This window comes from Phyllostomus hastatus, unplaced genomic scaffold (assembly GCF_019186645.2).
Source record: "Phyllostomus hastatus isolate PE091 unplaced genomic scaffold, TTU_PhHast_1.1 phas_contig_65, whole genome shotgun sequence".
Classification (NCBI taxonomy): domain Eukaryota; kingdom Metazoa; phylum Chordata; class Mammalia; order Chiroptera; family Phyllostomidae; genus Phyllostomus; species Phyllostomus hastatus.
The window spans coordinates 1,884,745-1,907,991 of NW_025333932.1; the positions used below are offsets into that span (position 1 = coordinate 1,884,745).

Genomic DNA, 23,247 nt, shown 5'->3' on the forward strand with positions numbered 1-23,247 from the left:
TCTTTAAACATTTCAACATCTGAATTATAGGATGTTGAAGAGGAAAAGCAAAAAGTGGAAAACTTATTTGAACAAACAATAAAGGAGAACTTCCCCAATCTGGCCAAGGAAATAGACTTCCAGGAAGTCCAGGAAGCTCAGAGAGTCCCAAAGAAGTTGGACCCAAGGAGGAGCACACCAAGGCACATCATAATTACATTAGCCAAGATAAAAATGAAGGAGAGAATCCTAGAAGCAGCAAGAGATAAGGGGACAGTCACCTACAAAGGAGTTCCTATCAGACTGTCAGCTGATTTCTCAAGAAACCTTACAGGCAAGAAGGAGCTGGAAAGAAGTATTCCAAGTCATGAAAGGCAAGGACCTACATCTCAGATTGCTCTATCCAGCAAAGCTATCATTTAGAATGGAAGGGCAGATAAAGTGCTTCCCAGATAAGGTCAAGTTAAAGGAGTTCATCATCACCAAGCCCTTATTTTATGAAATGTTAAAGGGACTTATCTAAGAAAAAGAAGATAAAAATTATGAACAGTAAAATTACAGCAAACTCACAGGCATTAATAACCACACCCAAAACAAAAGCAAACTAAGCAAACACCTAGAACAGGAACAGACCCACAGAAAAAGAGAACACATGGAGGGTTAGCAACAGGGGAGTGGGGGGAGGAGCGGGGGGGGGGAGGTACAGAGAATAATTAGCATAGATGGTAGGTAGAAAATAGATGGGGGAGGGCAAGAATAGTATGGGAAATGTAGAAGCTAAAAAAGTTATGACACATGGACATAAACTAAAGGGAGAGAATGTGGGTGGGAGGGGGTGTGCAGGGTGGAGGGGAATGAAGGGGGAAATGGTATAATGGTATAATGGAGCTGTAATAGCATAATCAATAAAATATATTAAAAAGTTTTTTAAAAGATGCTTAAAAATATATGAACCCCAAGACCCTGAAATCCTCCTGCATATAGATATCAGTAGGGACTGATGTAAAGCAAAACATTTATTTCAGTCTCGTTTGTAACTACTTGCAAAAGAGAAGAGAAAAACACATTGGATTGTCCATCAGTGAAGGGATAATTTATTCATGCCAGGGAATATTATGTGACTATTAATATCTTCAGTTAGATCTCTATTTACTGCCTGATGGTCATCCCTGGTAGAGAGTTAAGTGAGGAAAGCAACAAATAGAATAACGTGTAGCAAACTATCTCATTTTGCAGTCATACATGCTCCCACTGAAGAGGTTGCAGCATGGTGGGTGTGTGGCAAGAGATCATCACTTTTCTTTTCATTCATCTTTCACTAGTTACAATGGACAAGTGTTATTTTTATCACTAAAAATTTTTATGAAGTGAAAAAAAAAGTATTAATGCTATTTTTAGCTCCAGACTCATATATCCAACCAGCTACTGACACATCTCCTTCTCAACTCTCCAAGACACAACTAAGATTATCCCCTCAAAGCTGGCCTCTTCCACCATGTTCTACTTCATTCGACTACTATCTCCTGGTCATCTAAGCCAGAATCTTCGAGGTTATCACAAATGTTCTTGCCCTCTGCATATGCCTTGCACCCTCTGTACTAAATTCATTATCCAACATGTCAAGTTCCCTCTTAACTAACTCTACTCCTGGATTTACTTCACTCTGTGGACTGGTACTCAGCTTTCTATTGGCTACTATCCAAGGCTCCAGCCCCTCCACTCTGCTCTGCAGAGATGGACATTGGATCCTGCTGTCTCTCTGCCAGAATGACAGAACACCTCACTCGCCTGGGAGACCTGGCCCCTTCAGCTTCATCTCAGGTCACTGCCTCTACCCAGATGTCTGTTTTGCCTCCTTACAGACAAGTGCTTACCCACTCTATCCTGTCAGCAACCTTTATATGTGCTGTTTTTTTCCTAGGTATAAGTCTTAGGTATCTTCCTGAACCCGCCCCTTTACCTAATTAGTTCCCCCCTACTGTTGAGATCTCGGCCCAAGGCTCCTGTTGTTAGACAGATTTCAGTGACCTCCCTGACAAGGTGAGATGCTGCTGAGCAGCACCTGGGACACCTGGAAGGCTGTCCTTCCATATCTGGCTGTGTGCATATCTGACTTACATCTTTCTATACAGACTATAAATCTGAGAGGCAAGAACCTCTTCTGATTTTGTTCCTTATGTATCCAATGTCTAGAACATGTCAGGCACTCAACAAATACTCATTGACAAGTGTGATTTTTCAGAAAGTATAAAATAAATACCATTTCCAGTAAGATTGACTACCCACCTTGAATGCTGCAAATGGAGTTGACCTGAGTGACAGAATCCAGTTCATCAAGCTTGACAGGGCCAGCCAGCTCACAGGAGCAAGCCACAGAAGCCACACCCAAAATGGGCTTTGGAAGCAAGAGGGCAGTGCGTTCAACACAAACAATCCGACCTGTCAACAGTCACATTTCAGATTACTGAACCACTGAAGAGAAAAGGGAGTTCCCTGCCAGAAAAGACAGTGTCCTTTGCTAGCCTCCCAGGAGCCATGTGGGCCAAGGGGCACAACTGGTAGCTCCATTCATTGTGGCCTGTGACACTTGCACTTTGCAGAAAGGAAGCCCCCAAGCTGCCAGTGTGCTAGGCTGAAAAAACACACAAGTACTAGATTCAAATTCAATTCAGAAAGGTGAATTTTATGGTATGCAAATTATACCTCAATAAAATTAAAAAATACATATACAGTTGAGGCAGGATCCTAGTTTGCATCTTTGAAAAAAAGGCTGACTGATTTAAGTGTACATGTTTATAATTTGTAGCTTTTTGTTTTAAAAAGTAATGTTTTAGGCAATGGCTTTAAGTGGCTTCTGCATCTGTCAAGTGTGCCACCCATAGACAAACCTTGAGTGGCCAATGATACCTCAAAGGGTTTGTCAGCACTGCAAGGGATTCTGGTTCTGTCCAGGAGGTCATGAGAAGGGTCAGTTCCATGGGCCTATTCCACTCCATATGCCTTGTCTGTAGTGGACCTAGTGAAGGGGCCAGCAGTTCCAGAGCAAGACAGAGGCATCTAGAAGCCAGAAAGCCATTTTATGGAATCTCTAAGTCACCACTGGATCAAAGCTGTCAAGAAGAAAGCATACCCTGGTCTCGGAGAGCATCTCTGAAGAAGAAGCAGTGAGGGGCAGCTTCGGTGAGCATCTCCAGGACTTCCTGGCCCAGCACACATGAAGAGGTCACACAGATCGGCAGGGTTTTGGGGAAGCCAGAGTTATTTTCATCCTGTGCTTGCAGGGTGGCATCAGTCACCATCAACCAAATCTCCCTTTGCTCCAGAAGAAGCAAACTGTTTAGCTACGAGACACAGATAAGACTATTAACTTAACAGCTATTCTTATATCCAAAATAAAATTTTGAAAGCAATTATGTTAGATGACTAATATTTACATTAACATCATTTCAACAAATATTTAAATGCATACAACAGACTTCATGTCTTGGTCACTAGCCCTCACTGACATGGCTGTGCCCTGTGAGCCCCCAACCTTAAACCTGTTTAAAGGGATCCTTTGCTGTGATACAACTGCCCTTCCCTGGCACTAATATTCTACTTGTCCTCTGACTTAGGAAGAATTCATTGTTCTTTGCCTCCTGACCCCACATTCATATGCCTATAACGCTAATGACCACATTGTTAATATTTAGTACATATACATTCTTCTCTCCTGCTAAATGTCAGTTTCCTAAGGTTAGAAAATGTTATAACTGAATGTTTACAAACCTCACCCCTCAATTAATATGCTGAAGTCCTAATTTCCAATGTAATGGTAATGGCAGGTAGGGCCTTTGCGGGGTAATTAGTCATAAGAGTAGAGCCCTCATAATGGGATTCGTGACGTTAAAAGAAAAGACCTGAGAGAGCTTGCTTATTCTCTTGGCTCTGTGCATTGAGAAGATACAAGGAGACGTCCTTTTGTGAACCAAGAGGATGGTGCTCCCTAAGAACCTGACCATGCTGACACTTTGATCTTGGGCTTCCATACTCCAGACTATAAGAAGTAAATGTTTGCTGCTTAAGCCACCCAGTCTGTGGTATTTTGTTACAGGAGTCCAAACTGACAATGACAGAATTACATCTTATGTGCCCTCAGATTTTGGTATAAAGCTGGTATCATATATTTGTTATATTTGCAAAAGTATTTAATTTTCTTTTTTCTTTCTTTTTTCCTTTCATTATAATTTTTTTACTGTAAATGTTATAATGCCTTCTCAAATTCATTAAAATGGCATCTTGCCCATTAGAGTTGATCAGAGTTTAGGATTCGGTAGATGTAAATGGGGCCAAGGATTTGGCTGGGGAGACCCTTGTGGTCAGCAGGGTGGGCCATGAGAACCTGGTTGGCGTGAGGTTGATTTGGTTTTGCTGGCATGGTTGGTGTGATTAGGATGAGGACTCCACATGGCTAATTGAGAGGACTAGGCAGAGAAGGTGACTTGCATAGTCAGGAGCTGTGGGTTGGGTGGAGAAGGCAGCTCACGTGGTTGGGACGTTGATTATATACAGGAAATTAGATTAAGCTAAATTGAACAAAATGAGGGCCAGGTTTCTCATTGGTAAATAAATATGGAATTAGAAAACCCTAGAGTCAATTCTGAGATAAGAGTCTAGAGTTGGAGATATTGATATAAAATCATGATAGAGATAGATGGGTAGATATACAGAACTAGATATGGTTATATGTATGTGTGCATGAGTTTACCCATATATACCTCCTTGCTCTGTCCAGTGAGAGGGCCAATGACATCCCAGTAGTACTGAGCCCACATAGTACCCAGATCTTACCTTCTGTCATTCAAAAAAAAAAAAAAACACCCACCAATCTTTAAAACCAACTAGGGCTCCTGAAGAAATGGCTGATTTCAGGGCACAAAACCCACAAGATTAGTTTGAAACATCTTATTGTGTCAGAAAAAAAGGAAGTACTCAAAGGAGGATTTTATCCAAAGGACACAGGAGCTAGCTTGAATCTGGGAAAGTTTGGGTATTAAAATAAACTATAGTAAAAGTTACAATCCACTGAATAAAAACTGAAAATTGAATCCACTGGTCTACACTGATATAAATAACTGAATACATAAATAAATTAGGGAAATGAAAAGATTCTAATTATAACCAAATGCCAATTCTTTAATGTAGGAAGAATGCTGGAATTAGAAAATTACCATTTGGCCACTATCAGAGTAATAATTCAGGCAAGAATCATATGGGTGCTAAAACAAGTGGGTAAAAGTTTGATAGTACATAAGATATTTATATAGACTCAATGTATCTTCCTGCAAAATATTTGTTAGTTATTATTATGACATATTTATTAGGTAACTTTAGAGTGGAGAAACCTGGAAAATAACATCTTTATCAATTGATAAAATATCATAGCACTGGACAGATCAACTGCATGCCCTCTGATATGAACATGGTATTTTCATGTGGTATTCCTGTCAAAAATGCATAATATGAATGCATTCATGAGATAAAGCAAAAATAAATGGAGGGACATTCAATTAGGTAACTGGCCTCTATTCTTGTAAAATATCAAGGTCCTAAAAGATAAGCAAAGATGATGAAATGTTCCATTTGAAGGAGACGAATGAGTCACGACAACTAAGTGCAATACATGATCTATACTACACCTTGGAGTTATAAAGATTTTTTTAGGAACAACTGACAAAATCACATTAAAAATGGTAAATATGTCAAGAAGGGTAAAGATTTATTTCTACAAGATTATTTGAAGTTGAGTTTTTCTGATAGTCTTCAAAGATTTTAGATACTCTTTGTAAATAGGCTGGATTTAGCGTATTGTCTCTTTTTAAACATCTTAATGGAACCAAAATGGTCTAACTTTCTTTGAAATTAACTATCAAATCATCTTTATCATTGGGTTATGAACAAAGTTAGTAATAATAATATCCTCTGTAAAAATGTTGCCACAGAGCTGTAATAGAATAACAACAAAAAATTATTTAAAAAATGTTGCCACAACAATTAGAGCCTCGAGGAGTCTCTCCCATCAGCCAAGATGGCGCAGGGGGAGGTTTGTACACCAAGTATGCCAAATGCTACAGGGCTTGAGTGTTCGAAAAGCTAGCAAGGAAAAAAAAAAAGCTCTCTCCAACATATACCTATAAGAACTGTTGGCTTGAGCATTGCAGAGGGATGGTCTTTGAGATGGGAGTCCACCATTCTCCCAGGTCATGTGACACCTGATAAACCCTTGTTCCTTTTGCACCAGCACCTGCCTCACAAATTTGGCTTTTGTGGCAGATAGCCAAACCTGCGTTTTCAGTTATAAAAAACACAAAAATCAAATTAATTCGTACCAGTACTATCAATCTTACTGCTAAAGTTTTATTAAAAACAATCTCTTCTACACAAAAATACTCTATTAATTTTTGACAAAGTTGAAAAAGCAAATTAATGAAGGAAGAATAGCTTATCAACAAACAGTGGAACAAGTACACATCCACTGGCAAAAAAATGAACCTTGATCTAAATGACACACTTCATACAAAAACTAACACAAAATGTATCACAGACTTAATGTAAAATTATAAATCTTCTAGAAAAGATGAACCTTGGGACCTAGCACTAAGCAAAGAGGCTTGACTTATCTTAGACTTGACAACAAAAGTAAGATCCCTAAGAGGAAAAGTTAATAAATTTGACCACATAAAAATTAGAAACTTTTGCCCAACAAAAACCCCTGCTGAAAGTATTAAAGAACAAATTATAGATCCTGAGATATATTTACAAATCATTTATCTGACAAAAGCTTTATATAGAATATATAAAGAACTTCAAAAGCTCAACAATAAACAAATGATCCAATCAGAAAATGGGCAAAAGACATTTATGAACATTTCGCCAAAAAGGATATACAGATACAAATAAACACCTGAAAAGATGCCCAAGATTATTTGTTCTCTGGATGAATCTGTAGAGAATGTTAATTGAGAAGAGCCTATCTCAGAAGGAGCTGTTACAGACTGAATTGTGACACTCCAAAAAATTCTCTTGCAGGTCTAATTCCAGTACCTCAGAATGTGACCTGATTTGGAAGAAGGGTATTTGCTAATTTAACCACGTTAAGGCATCATTACAGGGTGCTAATCCAATGTAACTCATGTCCTTACACAGAGGGAAGAAATTTGGACACAGAGGGAAGACCCAGTGATGGCACAGAGAGTGAAGATGGCCATGGGACTGGAGTGATGCATCTAAAGTCAAGGAAGGTCGAGGATTGCCAGCAAACAACAGAAGCTGCAAGAGGAAAGAAAGGAATGTCCCCTAGAACTGTCATAGGAAACAGTCCTACTGACACCTTGACTTCAGACCTTAAGCCTCCAGAAGCACGAGACAATACTTTTCTGTTGTTTTAAGTGATCTAGTTCTTGGCACTTTGCACAGCAGGCTTAGGAAATGAATACCAATATACAGGAGTGTGTGCAAGTAGTTTACAGTTGTTAGTGTGCAGAACACAGAGTTTATTCCTGTATTATTTATTATATTATTTGTATTACAACTGCTACAAACCTACTTTTACCCACCCCTCTATACTGCATGTTTCTGTTTCTGTAACCATCATAAAATAACAACCATAATGATAAGAACAGATCAGTGGTTGCCAGGGGTGAGGGGATGACGACGGGTATGGGTGTGACTACAATGGGAACATTACGGAGTCTGTGGTACAGCTGGACATACTGATTGTGGTGAAGATTATGCAAGGCCATACATGCGACAAAACTGATAAAAGTTACACCTACAGGTGTACATACATGCACATATGTATGAATAGTGAGATCTGAACAAGCTCCATGAATTCTGCCAATATCCGTCTTGGCTTTGATATTGTACTATGGTTACTGCGGGTATGGTATGTTGGTGTAGGGGAGGGTGCACAGGAACTCCCTATATATTTCTTTGCAATCTATTGTGAATCTAAAATTTTTGAATAATCAAAAGTACAAAAAAATACTTTTTATGACTTAGTCATTAGTATAGTATTAATACAACCAAATCTTTTTTGATAACTCAGGTTCTTTCAGTGGCTCATGGTGCTATTCTAAAAGTCAGCTCACACTACAGAATGTGTTGGCTTAACCACATAGCGGGTCCAGGACTTAGCTTACTTCAATTCCTCTCTGAGGAAGTTGATTCTTGGTGATTCCCTTTCCCACAAAAGCAGAATACAGGAGGTATTATTCACTAAAATTCTTTATAGTGAATTTCGGAATCTGTTCAATTGGGTTCTGAATCCTTGACTGTTTCCTAAGTACTACCAACCCCGAGGTACGCAGTCCACTGAAAGGCATGGTTGCAGGCAGGCTGTGCTTGAACTGATAGGAACCTATTTCTCTTCGGGAAACTCAGAACAGGAGGGGACCAGATGGTCTACAGTTTGTCTTTCTCTGCTCTAGGGCTCCCAATGGGGTGGGTGGTTGAGATCTGGCCATGGTGTGAGTACTTGACACGCACTTTCTTTGCCTTCCACCTCTGGTCTCATTTGCAAGGCTGTGGGTGGATTAAGCTCTGTGGGCAAGAACACGTGGCATAACCACCATGAGATTGCTGTTCCTGTCCCTGAGGTCAGCATTCTACCTGCAGCATAAACAGCAACTGTACAGTGAACCACTGCCTGATGTCCCAGCTCCACAATTTGGAATGCACTTTAGAATAATAGGAATAATAGGTGTGTACAGTCAGCCTTCAATCTGCCTCAGACTCAGAACATAGGAAATTTATCAGGGGACCAGACCTTGATCTCAATGGGGCCAGTCCTCAATGCTATTGAGCTAGATGCAAGGATGGCTCACAAGCAGCACTGTTGAATGACTAATGTCAGTTACTCTCTTATTCCTTGGAAGAGGCACCAATTAGCTATCAAATGACTAAAAGGTGAACAAGAAAGGAAAACAAGGACTGAACAATGGGATGTTCTATATATCTCTCAGGTGACTGAGACATGGATGTTCCTCTATTAGTTAAGGTCCAACAGAGGTTTCCTGTGGAACTTATATCATGTGTTGATCTTGGCAAAAACATCTCTTCCCTTGTCTATTCTTAGCTGATCTGTTGAACAGCAAGGAAGCAAACCAGAAGCTCCACTAGGCCACCAAATGGCCAGAACTGCCCAGGCCCTCCCGGGCACCACAGGATTTCCTCCAAGAGTTTAAGGCTTTCAGAACTTCTGAGTGTTAGTTCTGAGAAGTGGCTGAGTTCAATCCTGACATTCCTACTTCACCACATTACTGGGGTATCAGCTTCTCTTTCTTTTTTACTATCTCCCTAAGTGTCCAAAAGGAAATAGGATTACTAGAATGAGAATCTTCCAGGGTAGGGTTACCCCCAGGTCAATTTACACCTCAGTACTTAACATAGTGGCTAGCAAACCACACCTGCTCAAGAAATGGATTTATTACTTCTTCAGCACAAAGTATGCATAACTGGATGTTTAAAATGCTTTTCTATTTTGGTACTCCATTAGTTTCTAAGAGGGATGAACAATCCTTTAATAAACTTTATAACACCTTATGCATTAAACATGTTATGGGGGGAAGGGAGGGAGAAGAAAGGGAATTGGAAGAAGAAGAAGGGGTAAAAGTAGAGGAAGAGGAAGAAGGAAAAGAGAGATGAGGAGATTACCAGTGGTCTTTGATAAATCACTCTGGCATAGAAACTGCAACGGGTACCAAGATCATCAGCCTGGAAAGGCATTGAAAAAGATTAGTATCATCACACAAAACACACAGATACAAAAATAAGTAATTTAAGACCTTGTTAGAAAAAAAGGCATTACCTGGAGAATTTCTCTTAATAAGCGAGGAATTGGAGGCTGGTACAGTTTAGAAATGGGATCTTCAATTATATCAATTTGTCCAAGATTTGGATGAGCAGTGAGGATATAACAGAAGCTAGGAAGAGGAAGATGAGTTTTTACCTGTTTGAAATGAAGGCAGATGTAGAATATGAATATATTGTTAAAAGACTCAAATATAAAATTGAGTCCTTAATATATACATATTTATTCATAGGTGCATAATATCTCTGTAAGGCTCATAAATTTCTATATAAGAAACAGATTATGTTGTTTTTCTTGGGAACCAAGTATAAAACCTTGTACTTTTGAATTTATTCTCAATTCAAGATTTCACTTTAGAAATTTATTGTTCATTTAGAAAGTTCTTCCTCTCAAATAATCTAGGAATGGGCTTCTTTTTTTAAAAAAATAAATTTATTGTGGTGATCCTGGGTTATAAAATTATATTGGTTTCAGATGTACAGTTCTATCATCTATATATTATATTGTGTGTTCACCACCCCAAGTCAAGTCTCCTTCCATCACCATTTACAACCCCTTTACCCTCTTCTTCTTCCCCCCAACCCCCTTTCCCTCTGGTAATAGCCATACTATTGTCTTGTTCTTTTTTCCCCTTAATCCCTCTACCCCAGCCACCCCTGCCCAACGCCACCCCTGATAGCTGTCAGCCTATTCTCTCTGAGTCTGTCTCTATTTTGCTTGTTAGTCCATTTTGTTCATTAGATTACACATATAAATGAAATCATATGGTATTTGTCTTTCTCTGACTGGCTTATTTCACTTAGCATTATGCTCTCCAGGTCCAACCATGCTGTCACAAAGGGTAAGATTTCCTTTTAAGTATTTTTTATTGATTATGCTATTACAGTTTTCCCAATTTCCCCCCTTTATCCCCCCTGTGCCCTGCACCCCAACCCTCCAGCATGTCCATGAATTATACATATAAGTTCTTTGAGTTCTGTTTCCCATACTATTTTTATTGCTCCTTGTGTATTTTATGCCTACTAATTATGCTTCTTCTTCTCTGTACCTTTCCCCCGCTATTCCTCCCTTCCCCTTCCCCACTGAAAACCCTCCATGTGATGTCCATTTCTCTGATTTTGTTCCTCTTCTAGTTGTTTGCTTAGTTTTTGTTTTCATTTTCTTTTTTTAGGTTCATTTGTTGATAGTTGTGAGTTTGTTGTCATTTTATTGTTCATATTTCTGATCTTCTTTTTCTTAGATAAGCCCTGCTAACATTTCATATAATAAGGGCTTGGTGATGATGAACTCCTTTAACTACACCTTATCTGGGAATCACTTTATCTGCCCTCCATTCTAAATGATAGCTTTGCTGAATAGATTAATCTTGGATGTAGGTAGGTCCTTGCCTTTCATGACTTGGAATACTTCTTTCCAGCTCCTTCTTGCCTGTAGGTTTGTTTTGAGATATCAGCTGACAGCCTTATGGGCACTCCTTTGTAGGTAACTCTCTCCCTTCCTCTTGCTGCTTTTAGGATTCTCTATCTTTAAACTTGGGTAACTTAATGATGATGTGCCTTGGTGTGTTCCTCTTTGGGTCCAACTTCTTTGGGACTCACGGCTTCCTGGAAGTCCACTGCCTCTGCCAGATTGGGAAGTTTTCCTTCTTTATTTGTTCAAATAAGTTTTCAATTTCTTGCTGTTCACCTTCTGGCATCCCTATGTAATTCAGATATTGGAATGTTTCAGGTTGTCCCACAGGTTCCTAAGTCTCTCTTCACTTTTTTGAATTCTTGTTTCTTTATTCTGTTCTGATTGGATGTTTATTTTTCCCTTTTGTTCCAAATCATTGCTTTGGGTCCTGGTTTCCTTCCTGTCACTGTTGGTTTCCTGAATATTTTGCTTTATTTCATTTTGGGTATCTATCTATCATTTGCTTTTTCATTTTTCAACCAAGCTCAATCAGTTCTGTGACCATTTTGATTACCAGGGCTTTAAATTCTCCATCAGATAGGTTGGCTATCTCCTCATTGCTTAGCTTTCTTTCTGAAGTTTTGCTCTGTTCTCTCATTTGGGCCATATTTCTTTGTCTTGGTGCACCTGTTAAGTTGTAAGGGGGTGGGGCCTTAGGTATTCACCAGGGCAGGGCAACCTTTTTTGCTGTGCTGCAGTGCTGCCTGTGGGGGAGGGGCCAGAGAGGGAACCATGCTGCTCACCTGCTTGTTTCTAGCCCACTTTCCAATGGACTCTTGTGTGAGACTGGGAGTTTCTCTCACCAGGGCAACTGTTGTGGTCCAAGGTCAACTCTGAGTCCCAGTTTCGCCTTCTGCCAGCCCTGCCCACATGGTCCGCTGCCTTGCCAAGGTTTTTTGTCAGCCGGCCCTGCCTGTGCGGTCTGCTGCCTTGCCACAGGTTCTTAGTGGTCTGGTTGTTCTGGCTTTTTCTTTAATTCCTTAGTTGTTGGAGTTCTTTGCAGTTGATTTTCTGGCACTTCTGGCTGTTTACTGATTTTAGATTGGTTGTTACCCTTCTTTTGGTTGTACGAGGAAGCAAAGTGTTTCTTCTTATGCCTCCATCTTGGCCTGAGCTCCCAGATTTCCTTCTTTTATATGGGCAAATAGTATTCCATTGTGTAAATGTGCCACAGCTTTTTTTTTTTTTAATCGGAAATGGGCATTTTGGACAACAATTTTGCTGATCTATTACTGTACAGAGTCATAGCCTTAGCACTTTGCTAAGGAGTCAGCTGCTACACAAATAAGATGACCCCCAACTTCCTGCTTTGGGAACTATGGCTCAAAGCAGTACTGGCCAGCCTGGTGGATAAGGCTCAAGGTGGAGAAGAGTGGACATGTTTTAATCAGTCAATTTTGCTACTTGTAAGCAACTACCATAAACAATTTGATGAGGCAGGAAAATGGAAGTTCCTGGCTAACCTGGTGGCTGTATGAATATCCATGGATTCTATTTATTAGGTTATGTGAGTTTCTGCTCTAATTGGTCATTAGAAACTGTTGGGGGATGGTGCCTTGTGTCTTGTATAGTATGAGGCTAAGACCCTAATTGTTGACCTAATGATTATATTTTAAAAACACTACCATAAATAACCTCAAGAATACTGTAGCCCAACAAGAAAAACAACCAGAGCTTGGATTTAGGAATGTGAGTGGGTCTGAATTTGGGTTCTGGCTCATGCTCCCTGGACCTGGGCTTCTTGGGGAGTGGACTGTGGAGGCAGCACATGGTGCAGCACCTGGCACATCTGGTGGTGACCCAGGGAGAGTTCCTTGAATGATGAGATTACCTCTTCACAGACCTGGCTGTGGCCAGGTGCTTTCAGAGGCATCAATGGAGGCCACAGAGTGTCAATCAAACTGAAAAGTCCCGCTGTCCTGGAAAAAGAGAAGATGCTATCAAAAGTATTCATCACTAAAAGTCAATTATTAAATACCTGGTCAATGAGCTGGTCATAGGTAGATGTGCTTAACAGACACCAGCCCTAATGCCAGGGAGCCATCAATCAGAATAAGTGGCAATTCAGATGGAAAAGAGTGTCTCACACACACACACACACACACACACACACACACACACAACAGACCTTCAGACCTGACTCAAAAGAACAGGAAGGGGATTGTGCATTAAATTATAATACATCTGTACAATGAAATATACAGCTATCGCAATGGTTACATAGAAAATATTTAAGAATGAAACAGTATTTATGTGCATTCAAAATCACCCTAGAAGTCCTAGAAAAGCCAAGAAATCCCTTTTCTAGGAAAATATTAACTCTTGGAAATCCAGATATGAGAGTAACAACAGCTACTAATGATTACTTAGAACTTTATTATGGGCCAAGGACTTTTAAGCATTTTACACATATAGTATAACGTTTAAGTTTCATGATAACCCTATTTGTGCAGATAAAAATCATAGCAAGTTAACTGACTTGCTCAAGGTTACACTTTCTAGCAATACAGAGTAGTTGAGCCTCAGAGAGATAAAAAGTATTTCTTCAGAGTCCTTACAGTCACCATATGCCCTCCATTGCCCATGGCAAAGCTGGCAAGGCAGTGTCCCCACATGCCCTACGAAGGGTCCATACCACGCACACAGCACGCTGTGGGACAGCACAGAAATTCTAGGGGCTACTACCAGGAGCAAGAGGTTGAAGCCAACTCCAGGTCAAACCACTGCACAAGAACTGCTGACATTTTAAAACTTCCTAAAGACAGGTATCATCTGGGTGAAAGTTACTTCTTGTTTGCTACTAGGGCATCCCAGCATCCTTGGAGATCCTGAAAGTGAGAATGGTAATAGGAGAGCCCTGGGAGAGCTGTGCTGAAGAGCAGCCGAGCACATCCTCACAGCCACAGCACCTTGGTCTGTTCTGAGGAGGTAGTGCTGGGACTGCAGCGGTGGGGGGGTGTCTGCACATATACTTGGGGATACTGATCTTATCCCCAAGGTGTTTCTAGGTTAGGCTGAAGGAGGCTATAGTTGAATGGGGGTCTGGAGAAAAAAAGTGAAACTAGAGAATCAAAGAAATCATTGAAAAACTTAAAAGTAACTGAAGAAGAGAGAAGAACCAGCAGTAATAGAATGAGTTATGTTACAGCAGACAGGAAACTGGAACAACGTATCCCCTCTCTTTACAGAAAAGCAAGAGTGTAAGTCACATTGCACAGTTCACCTTTCTAACTAACCATGACTACTTTCATTTGGTACAGGTGAAAATGCTCAGAGAAGAAGTGTTAAACCATCACTGCACACCTCCTAGACCCAAAAATGAATGCAGTATTAAAAAAAAAGACTATCTCCTATTCCTAGCCTTTTCTCTTCTGAGGGACTGTCAAGTATCTTAAGGATTACATAGTGCTTTTTCATCATTCAAATTTTTTTTAAATTTACTGATTTGAGAGAGACAGAGAGGGAGGAGAAAGAAGGAGAAGGAGAAGGAGGGAGGAGGAAGAAGAGAAGGGAGGGAGAGGAGAAGGGAGGAGGAGGAAAAGGAAGAGGAAGAGGAAGAAGGAGAGAGGAGAAACATTGATTTGTTGTTTCACTTACTGCTGCATTCACTGGTTGATTCTTACATGTGCCCTGACTGGGGATTGAATGCTGCAAGCTTGGTGTATCAGGACGATGGTCTAACCAACTGAACTATGGCCAGGACAGTGCTTTCATCATTTAGTAGGCTGTTTATTCATGAGGATAACCAGCTGCTGGGGTGAGACTGGGGATGGGAGTGGCTCATAGCATTGTCTTGGGTGTCAAGCTGGGCACAATAGCCCATGCCATGTTGGAATCCACTCTGAAGCACAAGCTGTGCACATGTGGGACTGCATCCCTGCAGGACCACAGGGTCTTTCCTGTCAGTCTGAAGTTGCTCCTGCCTACCTAGAAACCCTACCTCATCCTCTCTTCCTGGGGCCTGCCATTTGAAATGGGATTGTGTGGTTACTGTTGCTTGTATCCTTGGAAGAATGGCAGCCTCTTGAGAGCAGGCTCTGTGGCTGTTTTCCATGGACTCCTTCACACTCAGATGAGGGTCTGGCACTAAAGAGGTGCTTAACCCTTGGATAAAAGAGGGAAGGTGTGTGGGTCTGTGCTAACAGGGCCACCCAACACCTCTCCCAGTCTCACTTTCCAGTACTGTGCAGTGAGGTCATACACTACCCTAGCATCTCCTACGTAGCAAGTTGTCCCTCAGTGTTTTCATTTGAAAATTTTTCATAAGCCTTTATTTTTCTTTTAAGAAATCTATCACTTCCAACAAATTTTCTTTCACCTAATCTCACTCATTCATTTAATTAATGTAGTATCAGGCTCTTTGCTAGTTAGAAATAGAGTTTAGACATAATTTAAGAAAAATAGAATGTCTTCCAGAAGGTAGTTTATGTCACTTAATATCAGTTTATGTCATCCTCATACACAGTAAAGACAACCTTAAATAAATTAAACATGTATTTTAATGCTGAAATGAATTTCCCTCAAAGGTTTGGTTTACTAGAGCAGACATTACTAAATGTCCCAGAAGACCACTAACAAATTGACAGAAGGCATTGAAACCTTGAGACCCTAACAAGACTACATAACCAATGATTAAAATGTATCATTGGGGCAGTGACTTTGGAAAAGTTTGGCAGCAATCCCAACTTCTGGATTGATCTAGCAATCCTACCCAAGAAAACTGAAAACTTATGGTTCATGCAAAAATTGTACATGACTATTCACAGCAATATTACTCATGATAACCAGAAAGTAGAAACAACCCAAATGTCTATCAACTAATGAATGGATAAATAAACCTGGTACAGTGGAGCATCAGGCAGATGTAAACAGGAATGAAGTACTGACATAGGCCACAATATAGATGAATCCTGAAAACATGATGTTGAGTGAGAGCAGCCAAGCACAAAAGGCCACAGATTGCATGTTTCCATTTACATGAAATGTTTAGTGTACGTAAATCCATGAGGCAGAAAGCAGATTAGTGTTTTTAAGGGCTAACGGGCATAGGGTTTCTTTATGGGGTCATAAAAATGTTCTGGAATTAGATGGTCATGGTTACACAATTTTGTGAATATGAAAACCAATGAATTATATAATTTTTTACAGTGAATTGTAAATTATAAATTTTATGGGATATAGATTACATCTCAATGAAGTTGTTATTAAATAAATATAATTAACTTAAGACAGTGGTGTCCAGCAAGGAGACATCTAGCCCTGATCTGAAATATATCCTCAACTGTAGAGAATCGCTTCGCATGGAGTGGAAGTGTAGCTCCACATGGAAAACCAGTGGGGTGCATCTGGCACGCAGGACCATGCCCATGGAGAGGTTTTCCCGTGGGGAATCAGGCCTGCACTGTACCTAGACTACTATGAGACTTGCTTTTGCTAAAACTCACCCTGAACTGAGGCAGCAAGGGCTTACTGCAACTTCCTAAAATCTAAGCTAAACCTCCCAAGTATGGAGTGTGACCAGTTCAACCACTTGTCCCCTTGGTCTGCAGCATCCTTCTCTTTGAAGTAATTAGCAACATTCTCTCCTCTGCTCTCTATCCCCTGCAGTGAACCTGTACATAGTAAATGAGGACCACCCTCCATGTAATGTACCCAAACAAGGAATAAAAGCCTGTCCAGGCAGGGACTGGCTCTCGCTGGCCCTCTCACCCACTCTCTCTCAGAGTGGCCATGCCATCCCTTTTTCTCCACAGGACTTCTGTTGTCTGTGTGTATTTGTTCTCTAACAGCTACAACATACATGGATCCTGCCCGCCAGGATCCGCCACACTCAGCTCTGCTTAATGATTTTGCTACAAACATTAGCTTTCTTCTCTTTCCTAGCAGCTCTCACCCAAATGCACCTCAGAGCTTCCAGGAAACAAAAAGCTAGGGACTTCTGCAATCAAACAGTAATGGTGTCATCTTTATTGGGAAGCTCACACAGGACCCAATGAGCAGTGGGAGGGCTGGGAGAAAGGTGCAAAGAGAGGCCAGGGAAAAGCTAGACAATCCTCAAAACCTTTATTTTGGAATGCCTGCTCTTCCTTTTCCTCATTCAGGACAGGCAGGATGTGGGGCATTAGGACCATGTTCCCCCTATGTGTGTGCCCTCCATGCCCAGGGTGAGCCTTTCATGCTGCTGCCTGAAATCCCCTCTGTATTCCCATGGGAGTGAGTCTATGGCTCTGTGCAGGCCAAAAGCCCTTCGGAGAGACTGTGTGCTGATGCTCAGCATTATGGAAGCTAAGGAGAACATGGTTTAGAACACTAAGAAAACTACATCACTTTCATCTGAGTTTGCATAGACATCGGTATAAAGATGTGGACAGTTTTCAGAACAAGCTGTTCTGATGGCTAAATTTTGAGAAATGATTTCATATTTAAATCTTCTATTGTGGTGATACAAAATACTGCAAAAACAATAGAATATATACTGTAAAACAGGTTTTCATTAATACTGCTGGGATGATTATATTCACTAAAATGTACCACTTGCTGGGTTCACAACTCAGCACCTGTACGTAAATCCCAAGCAGCCATCTAACCACCTGTGCAGATACATGCTTTTCCCAAGGTCATGTAGACAGAATAGGCATTATATCAGTCATTCTGATCCCAGAAGCCATCTTCTGCTAAGAGTATCCCACAAATAACTTATAGTTGTGGGACATTACTAAACATTTCCCAAGGCTAGTTCACTGAATTTCATGAAAAATCTTTTCAAATTGTAGATAGTTGGAGAAACTGAAAAAAAAGGAAATTAAACACACATCTGAAATAAAGCCTATTGTACCATTCCTTAATGTCTATTCTTTTAGACACTTTAAAGCAGTGTCTAAATTTATATAAATATGTAGGATAAATTTGTACCTCTGGAATGCTTCACATTTTACAGGATATATGGTAGTTGCTAGTTATATTTAAAAATGTCCTCCCTAATCTCAACTCTTTCTCAAGATTTGAGATGTAAAAATATTAACTAGCCCAACATTGTATAATACAAGTTCTTTGCACATTTCTGTTCTGCCTGAGCAGGAAATTATGCATACACTCAGTTGCATGGGAAATAAGGAACTCCTGCAACATGTTGATCTCTGGAACTTTGCAAACAGTTCTTGGTCTTTTCTCATGTTCCACGTGGTACTTATTATTTCAACAGTGTAGAGGCAGGAACACTCACAATTCCACACAAAATCTATCATCCCATATTTCTTGATAGATAAACATTCTTTTTCTTTAATACATCTCTCTATTCATTTATACGGTAAATACTATCCTCTACTAAAAAACAATAATATTTGTCTTTCAATCTGTCAAACTTAGCTACAAAGTTCACGTGTCTCTTTTTATAATAATATGTTGATATGATATAGAATGCAAGATACAAAAATCCATTTAATAAGCATTATTAAACAATTTCACACATATGCAGAATTCAGGTAGTTAAAATTACAGATGAACATTAAATGTGGGCAGATGGAAAGACAATAGCACAGGATCTTTTCCACACACTACCTGGGCAGGAAGTAAAGTTAGCATACAGTTCTCAAACTGGCATTGCTGCGGGTATGCCATATTGGAGCAGCAGCAGGCAGCAGGGAAGTTCTCATGCCTTGCCCCCAGCCCCACCCTGCCCCAGTCACACAGAGTAACAGATGGGAAGGGTTTATTTCTTAATCAAGCATTGGGCATGAACCACCCATCCTGAGCCTCGCAACCCTGCTTTGGGATGGCATAATAGAAGTAAAATTTGCTATAGCCATTTAAAAGTGGGTTTAGAATAAAGTATTTAATATTGATGAATATTTACTTATTCATCTGTTAAATGAATAAAATAATATTTGCTTTGACAGGTTAATCTGAGGATAACATACAACATGTATACCCAGCATGGTGTTGCAGTTAATCTCATTTATTAGTAAGCAGATTTGAAGCTGATCAACCAAATATGTGAGGAAGTGAATAAATAGTCTTAGATCATACATTACAATCATGATTTGCCTGACTTGGGACTAAGACCTAAAATTTCAAAAAATACTTTTCCTGTAAAAGAAAAATAGAAGTTGTGATCTCTCTTAATCTTTGATTAGAATCATTGATAAAATAATGGTCAGTTCACAGTAACAAAAACACTCAGAAATACAAAGTGATGAAGCAAACAATAATTATGAAAATAGACTTCATCTTCCTAAAATATAATTATTCCAAAGAAATTTTTGTAGAGCTTACCTTCTAAAATGCTCTGTTAAAAAAATAAAGTCACAATCTAGATGATTAGGATCCATTACTTTATTACAAGAAGTTGCAAGGAGATGCTTCAATTATGTTGTGGACAGAAAAATAAGGGGTTATATGGAAGGTGACCTCACAGAGTGCTCTGATCATAAATTTCTAACTGGGCTGGTCATGGTGGGTAGTCCCATCCCAGGCCTATAACTTTTTAGTAAAATGCTTTTCCTTGTCTTAAGTATGCCATCTCCATTGTTTCTGCGCATGTAAGTTAACACACCTTTGAAATAAGCCATAACCACCCACAAGAAAGCACATAATCTTGCTAACTATCCTATAATTCAATCCCGACTTGCCTTCTTCCACCTCCATGTAGTCTCTTTATGTTTCTTCCTTAATGCAAAATGCATAAAAGAAGCTGCAAAGCTGTTAGTCTCCAGAGCACATGGGATCTTGCTCCCTGGCATATGCAGTCAATTTGGCTCAAATAAACTCTTACTAAAGTTCTCTACAGATTTGGATGTTTCTTACATTGACAATGTTTATTATGCTTACTCAAAGACACATGTTATAAACCTAGCAGACAGATGGTAAACAATATTTCCTTTAAGAAAAAGATGTTCAAATTGAAAAAGTATTCTATGTGTACAAAGCTAAAAATAAAAGGCTACTATCCTAATTGTGAAAGGGAAAGGAATAACCTCAAACCTAAAGGGGCTCTTTAAGAGGTTATTTAGTGTAGTCCTTTAATTTTCAGATAAATCAGGGGCAGGATCTACAGGTACCAGTAGTACAGCAAGTAGTACAATCTAGGTCTCCTGATTTGAAGTTAAGACTTTCCACTATCAGCAGTATCCACTTGGTTATCCTCAAACTAGAGAACACCATAGGGACAAAATAAGGGGGAATGGGCAGTATAGATACACAAAAATATCCTGTAAAAAGTAATGTCGAGAGGAAAATATATCAAAACACAAAACCAACATACATAATATTGGTTTGGCCAAAAAGTTTGTTAGGTTTTTCCATAAGATGGCTCTAGGAGCACTTAGTTGTCTTTAACTTCATTGGAAACAATTTTGTGAGACTGTATTGTGACAGCTGTCATATCAATGTACATTTAAAAAAACATGAAGATTGGTGAATTTTTGTACAAGTATTTTAATGTTGAAGATAGAAGAAAAGAAGCAACATTTTTGGCTATCATGCTTTATAATTTCAAGAAAGGTAAAAACACAACTGAAACACACACACACATACACACAAAGATTTGTGCAATGTATCAGAAGGTGCTGTGACTGATCGCATGTGTCAAAAATGGTTTGCAAAGTTTTGTGCTGGAGATTTCTCGCTGGACGATGCTCAAGGTCAGGTAGACCTGCTGAAGTTGATAGAGATCAAATCAACTTATTAATTGGGAACAATCACCATTATACCACGCAGGAGATGGCTGACACATTCAAAATATCCAACTCAAGTGTTAAAAATCATTTGCACCAGCTTGGTTATGTTAATTGCTTTGATGTTTGGGTTCCACATAAGTTTAGTGAAAAAAACCTTGACCATATTTCTGCATGCAATTCTCTATTTAACTGTAATGAAAATGTTTGGTTTTTAAAACAAAATTTTGAAGGGCAATGAAAAGTGGATACTTTACAATACTGTGGAATGGAAGAAATTGTGGGCCAAGCAAAATGAACCACTACCAACCACACCAAAGGCCAGTCTTCATCCAAAGGTGATGTTCTATATATATTGTGGGATTGGAAGGGAGTCCTCTATTATGAGCTCCTTCCAGAAAACCAAATGATTCATTCCAACAAGTACTGCTCCCAGTTAGACCAATTGAATGCAGTACTTGATGAAAAGCATTCGGAATTACTCAATAGAACATGCATAATCTTCCATCAGGGTAATACAAGACCACATGTTTCTCTGATGACCAGGAGAAAACTGTTACAGCTTGGTTGGGGACTTCTGATTCATCTGCTGTATTCACCAGACATGGCACCTTTGTATTTCAATTTATTTTCAGTCTTTAAAAATTCTCTTAATGGAAAAAATTTTAATTCTCTGGAAGTCTTCAAAATACACTTGGAACAGTTCTCTGTTCAAAAAGATAAAACATTTTGGGAAAATGGAATTATGAAGTTGCCTGAAAGATGGCAGAACGTAGTGGAACAAAATGGTGAATACATTGTTCAATAAAGTTATTGGTGGAAATGAAAATGTGTCTTTATTTTTACTTAAAAACATAATGAACTCTCTGGCCAATCCAGTATTAACAACCAAGAAAAGTTGATGTTCAAATATTAATTATCAGAAGAGAGGATAACACAATCTTGAAAAGAGTTGTTCAATTTATACTTCATGTACTGTTTTACTTTTATTTATATTCCCCTCTACAATTGTTAGAGACCAAACCATCTGCTGTTAAGAGACAGCAGAAAGATTTAATTGGAATTTAAAATACTAATATTAAGAAGCACTGGTAGAAAGAAAACAATAAAACCTACAGGGGAAACACAAAATGTACTTACTAAACTGATTAAAGACTTGAATTAATAGCATGGTGCTCCTTTAAGGGGAGCGTCCTTTTGTTTCTTTGCACATCTTTACTTTTAAGATTTAGTACATTCTCTTTCAGTGACATGGTATTCTCCTGGTTGAACCCGCCAGGACCATTTTCATTATTCAAAGTCATAAAGGAATTCTTAAGAATGTTAATTTCAAAAGGGGGTTTCCAACCACAGCAATTAGCAAAGAGATTCTGTACCTTAAACCCTAAGGGAAGTATGTGGCTCTTTGAAAGGGTAGCTTGTTTGTAAAAAGAAAAATCAAAGGAAGGAAATTACTACTGAAGTTTCTTACCCAAGGAGAGCTCTCATCACTATATATTTCCTGTTACAGGAGCATCTGAAATGATAACCCTAATCCAGTCCAATTGACTTGTGTTGAACTCTTCCTAATGATTCTCTTCTATGCACTTCTGTGCACTCGGGGCCACACCCAGCTGGAGGGAAGGTGAGAATCTCCACAGGAGACTGAACACCCTGATACCCACTGCCCAGAGTCATGCCAGAGCTTGACCCCTGCCAGCTGTGTGACCCTGGCCCAAACACCTCATCTCTGTTTCAGGTCCTCCTCTGTAAGATGGGGGTGTGAGCAGAATCTACATACAAGAAATGTGATGGTGAGCAAGAAATAGCTCCTGTCCTTAAGAGCCTAATTATCAGCAGGCCAGGCTGAAATACTGGCCACTAGGCATCCTCACCAATGTCAACATTTACTGATTATCTGCACCATGTAAAGGGTTGCCACAATGATTGAAACAAGGTCTGTGTGTCAGTAAATTGGTGTGACTCAGAGTTGGGCAGCTGGACAAATGGCATAGGCCAGTGAGGGGGAGCCACCCCAAAGCTCCTTGTACAATTATTCATGTTTGAATAGTTACAAAACAAATTAGACACATTCAAACTTAAGCTTGTGGTATCACTCTTATTTGCATTAAAATATTCCTCTCTGGTGGGAATCCCCACACAGCCCCGGGCATAGGCACCAGTGTGTGACCAGCACTATGACACTGGGTGCCCTGGTGGAGAAAGGATGGGAGCCATCCAGCAGAAACTGCTACAGGAGACAGAGGAGGCAGTGCCAGGAACCTGAATGCAAGAGCACCAGAGACGGCCTGTGAG

At 39.7% G+C, this 23,247-nt stretch overlaps 1 protein-coding gene across 3 annotated transcripts in view; it reads right to left on the reverse strand.

Moving 5' to 3' along the window:
• Positions 1–23,247, reverse strand: part of SPIDR (scaffold protein involved in DNA repair) — a 388,722-nt gene that overhangs the window by 32,959 nt on the left and 332,516 nt on the right. For 2 of the 3 annotated variants that reach the window (XM_045849422.1, XM_045849421.1), the window contains exons 12-16: positions 13,062–13,200; positions 9,827–9,967; positions 9,673–9,732; positions 3,110–3,320; positions 2,266–2,418 (exon numbers count right to left, since the gene is read on the reverse strand). In XM_045849422.1, coding sequence (XP_045705378.1) covers positions 2,266–2,418; positions 3,110–3,320; positions 9,673–9,732; positions 9,827–9,967; positions 13,062–13,200 — 704 coding nt within the window. The remainder of the gene's footprint in view (positions 1–2,265; positions 2,419–3,109; positions 3,321–9,672; positions 9,733–9,826; positions 9,968–13,061; positions 13,201–23,247) is intronic. The other variant, XM_045849423.1, reaches the window with a different exon arrangement.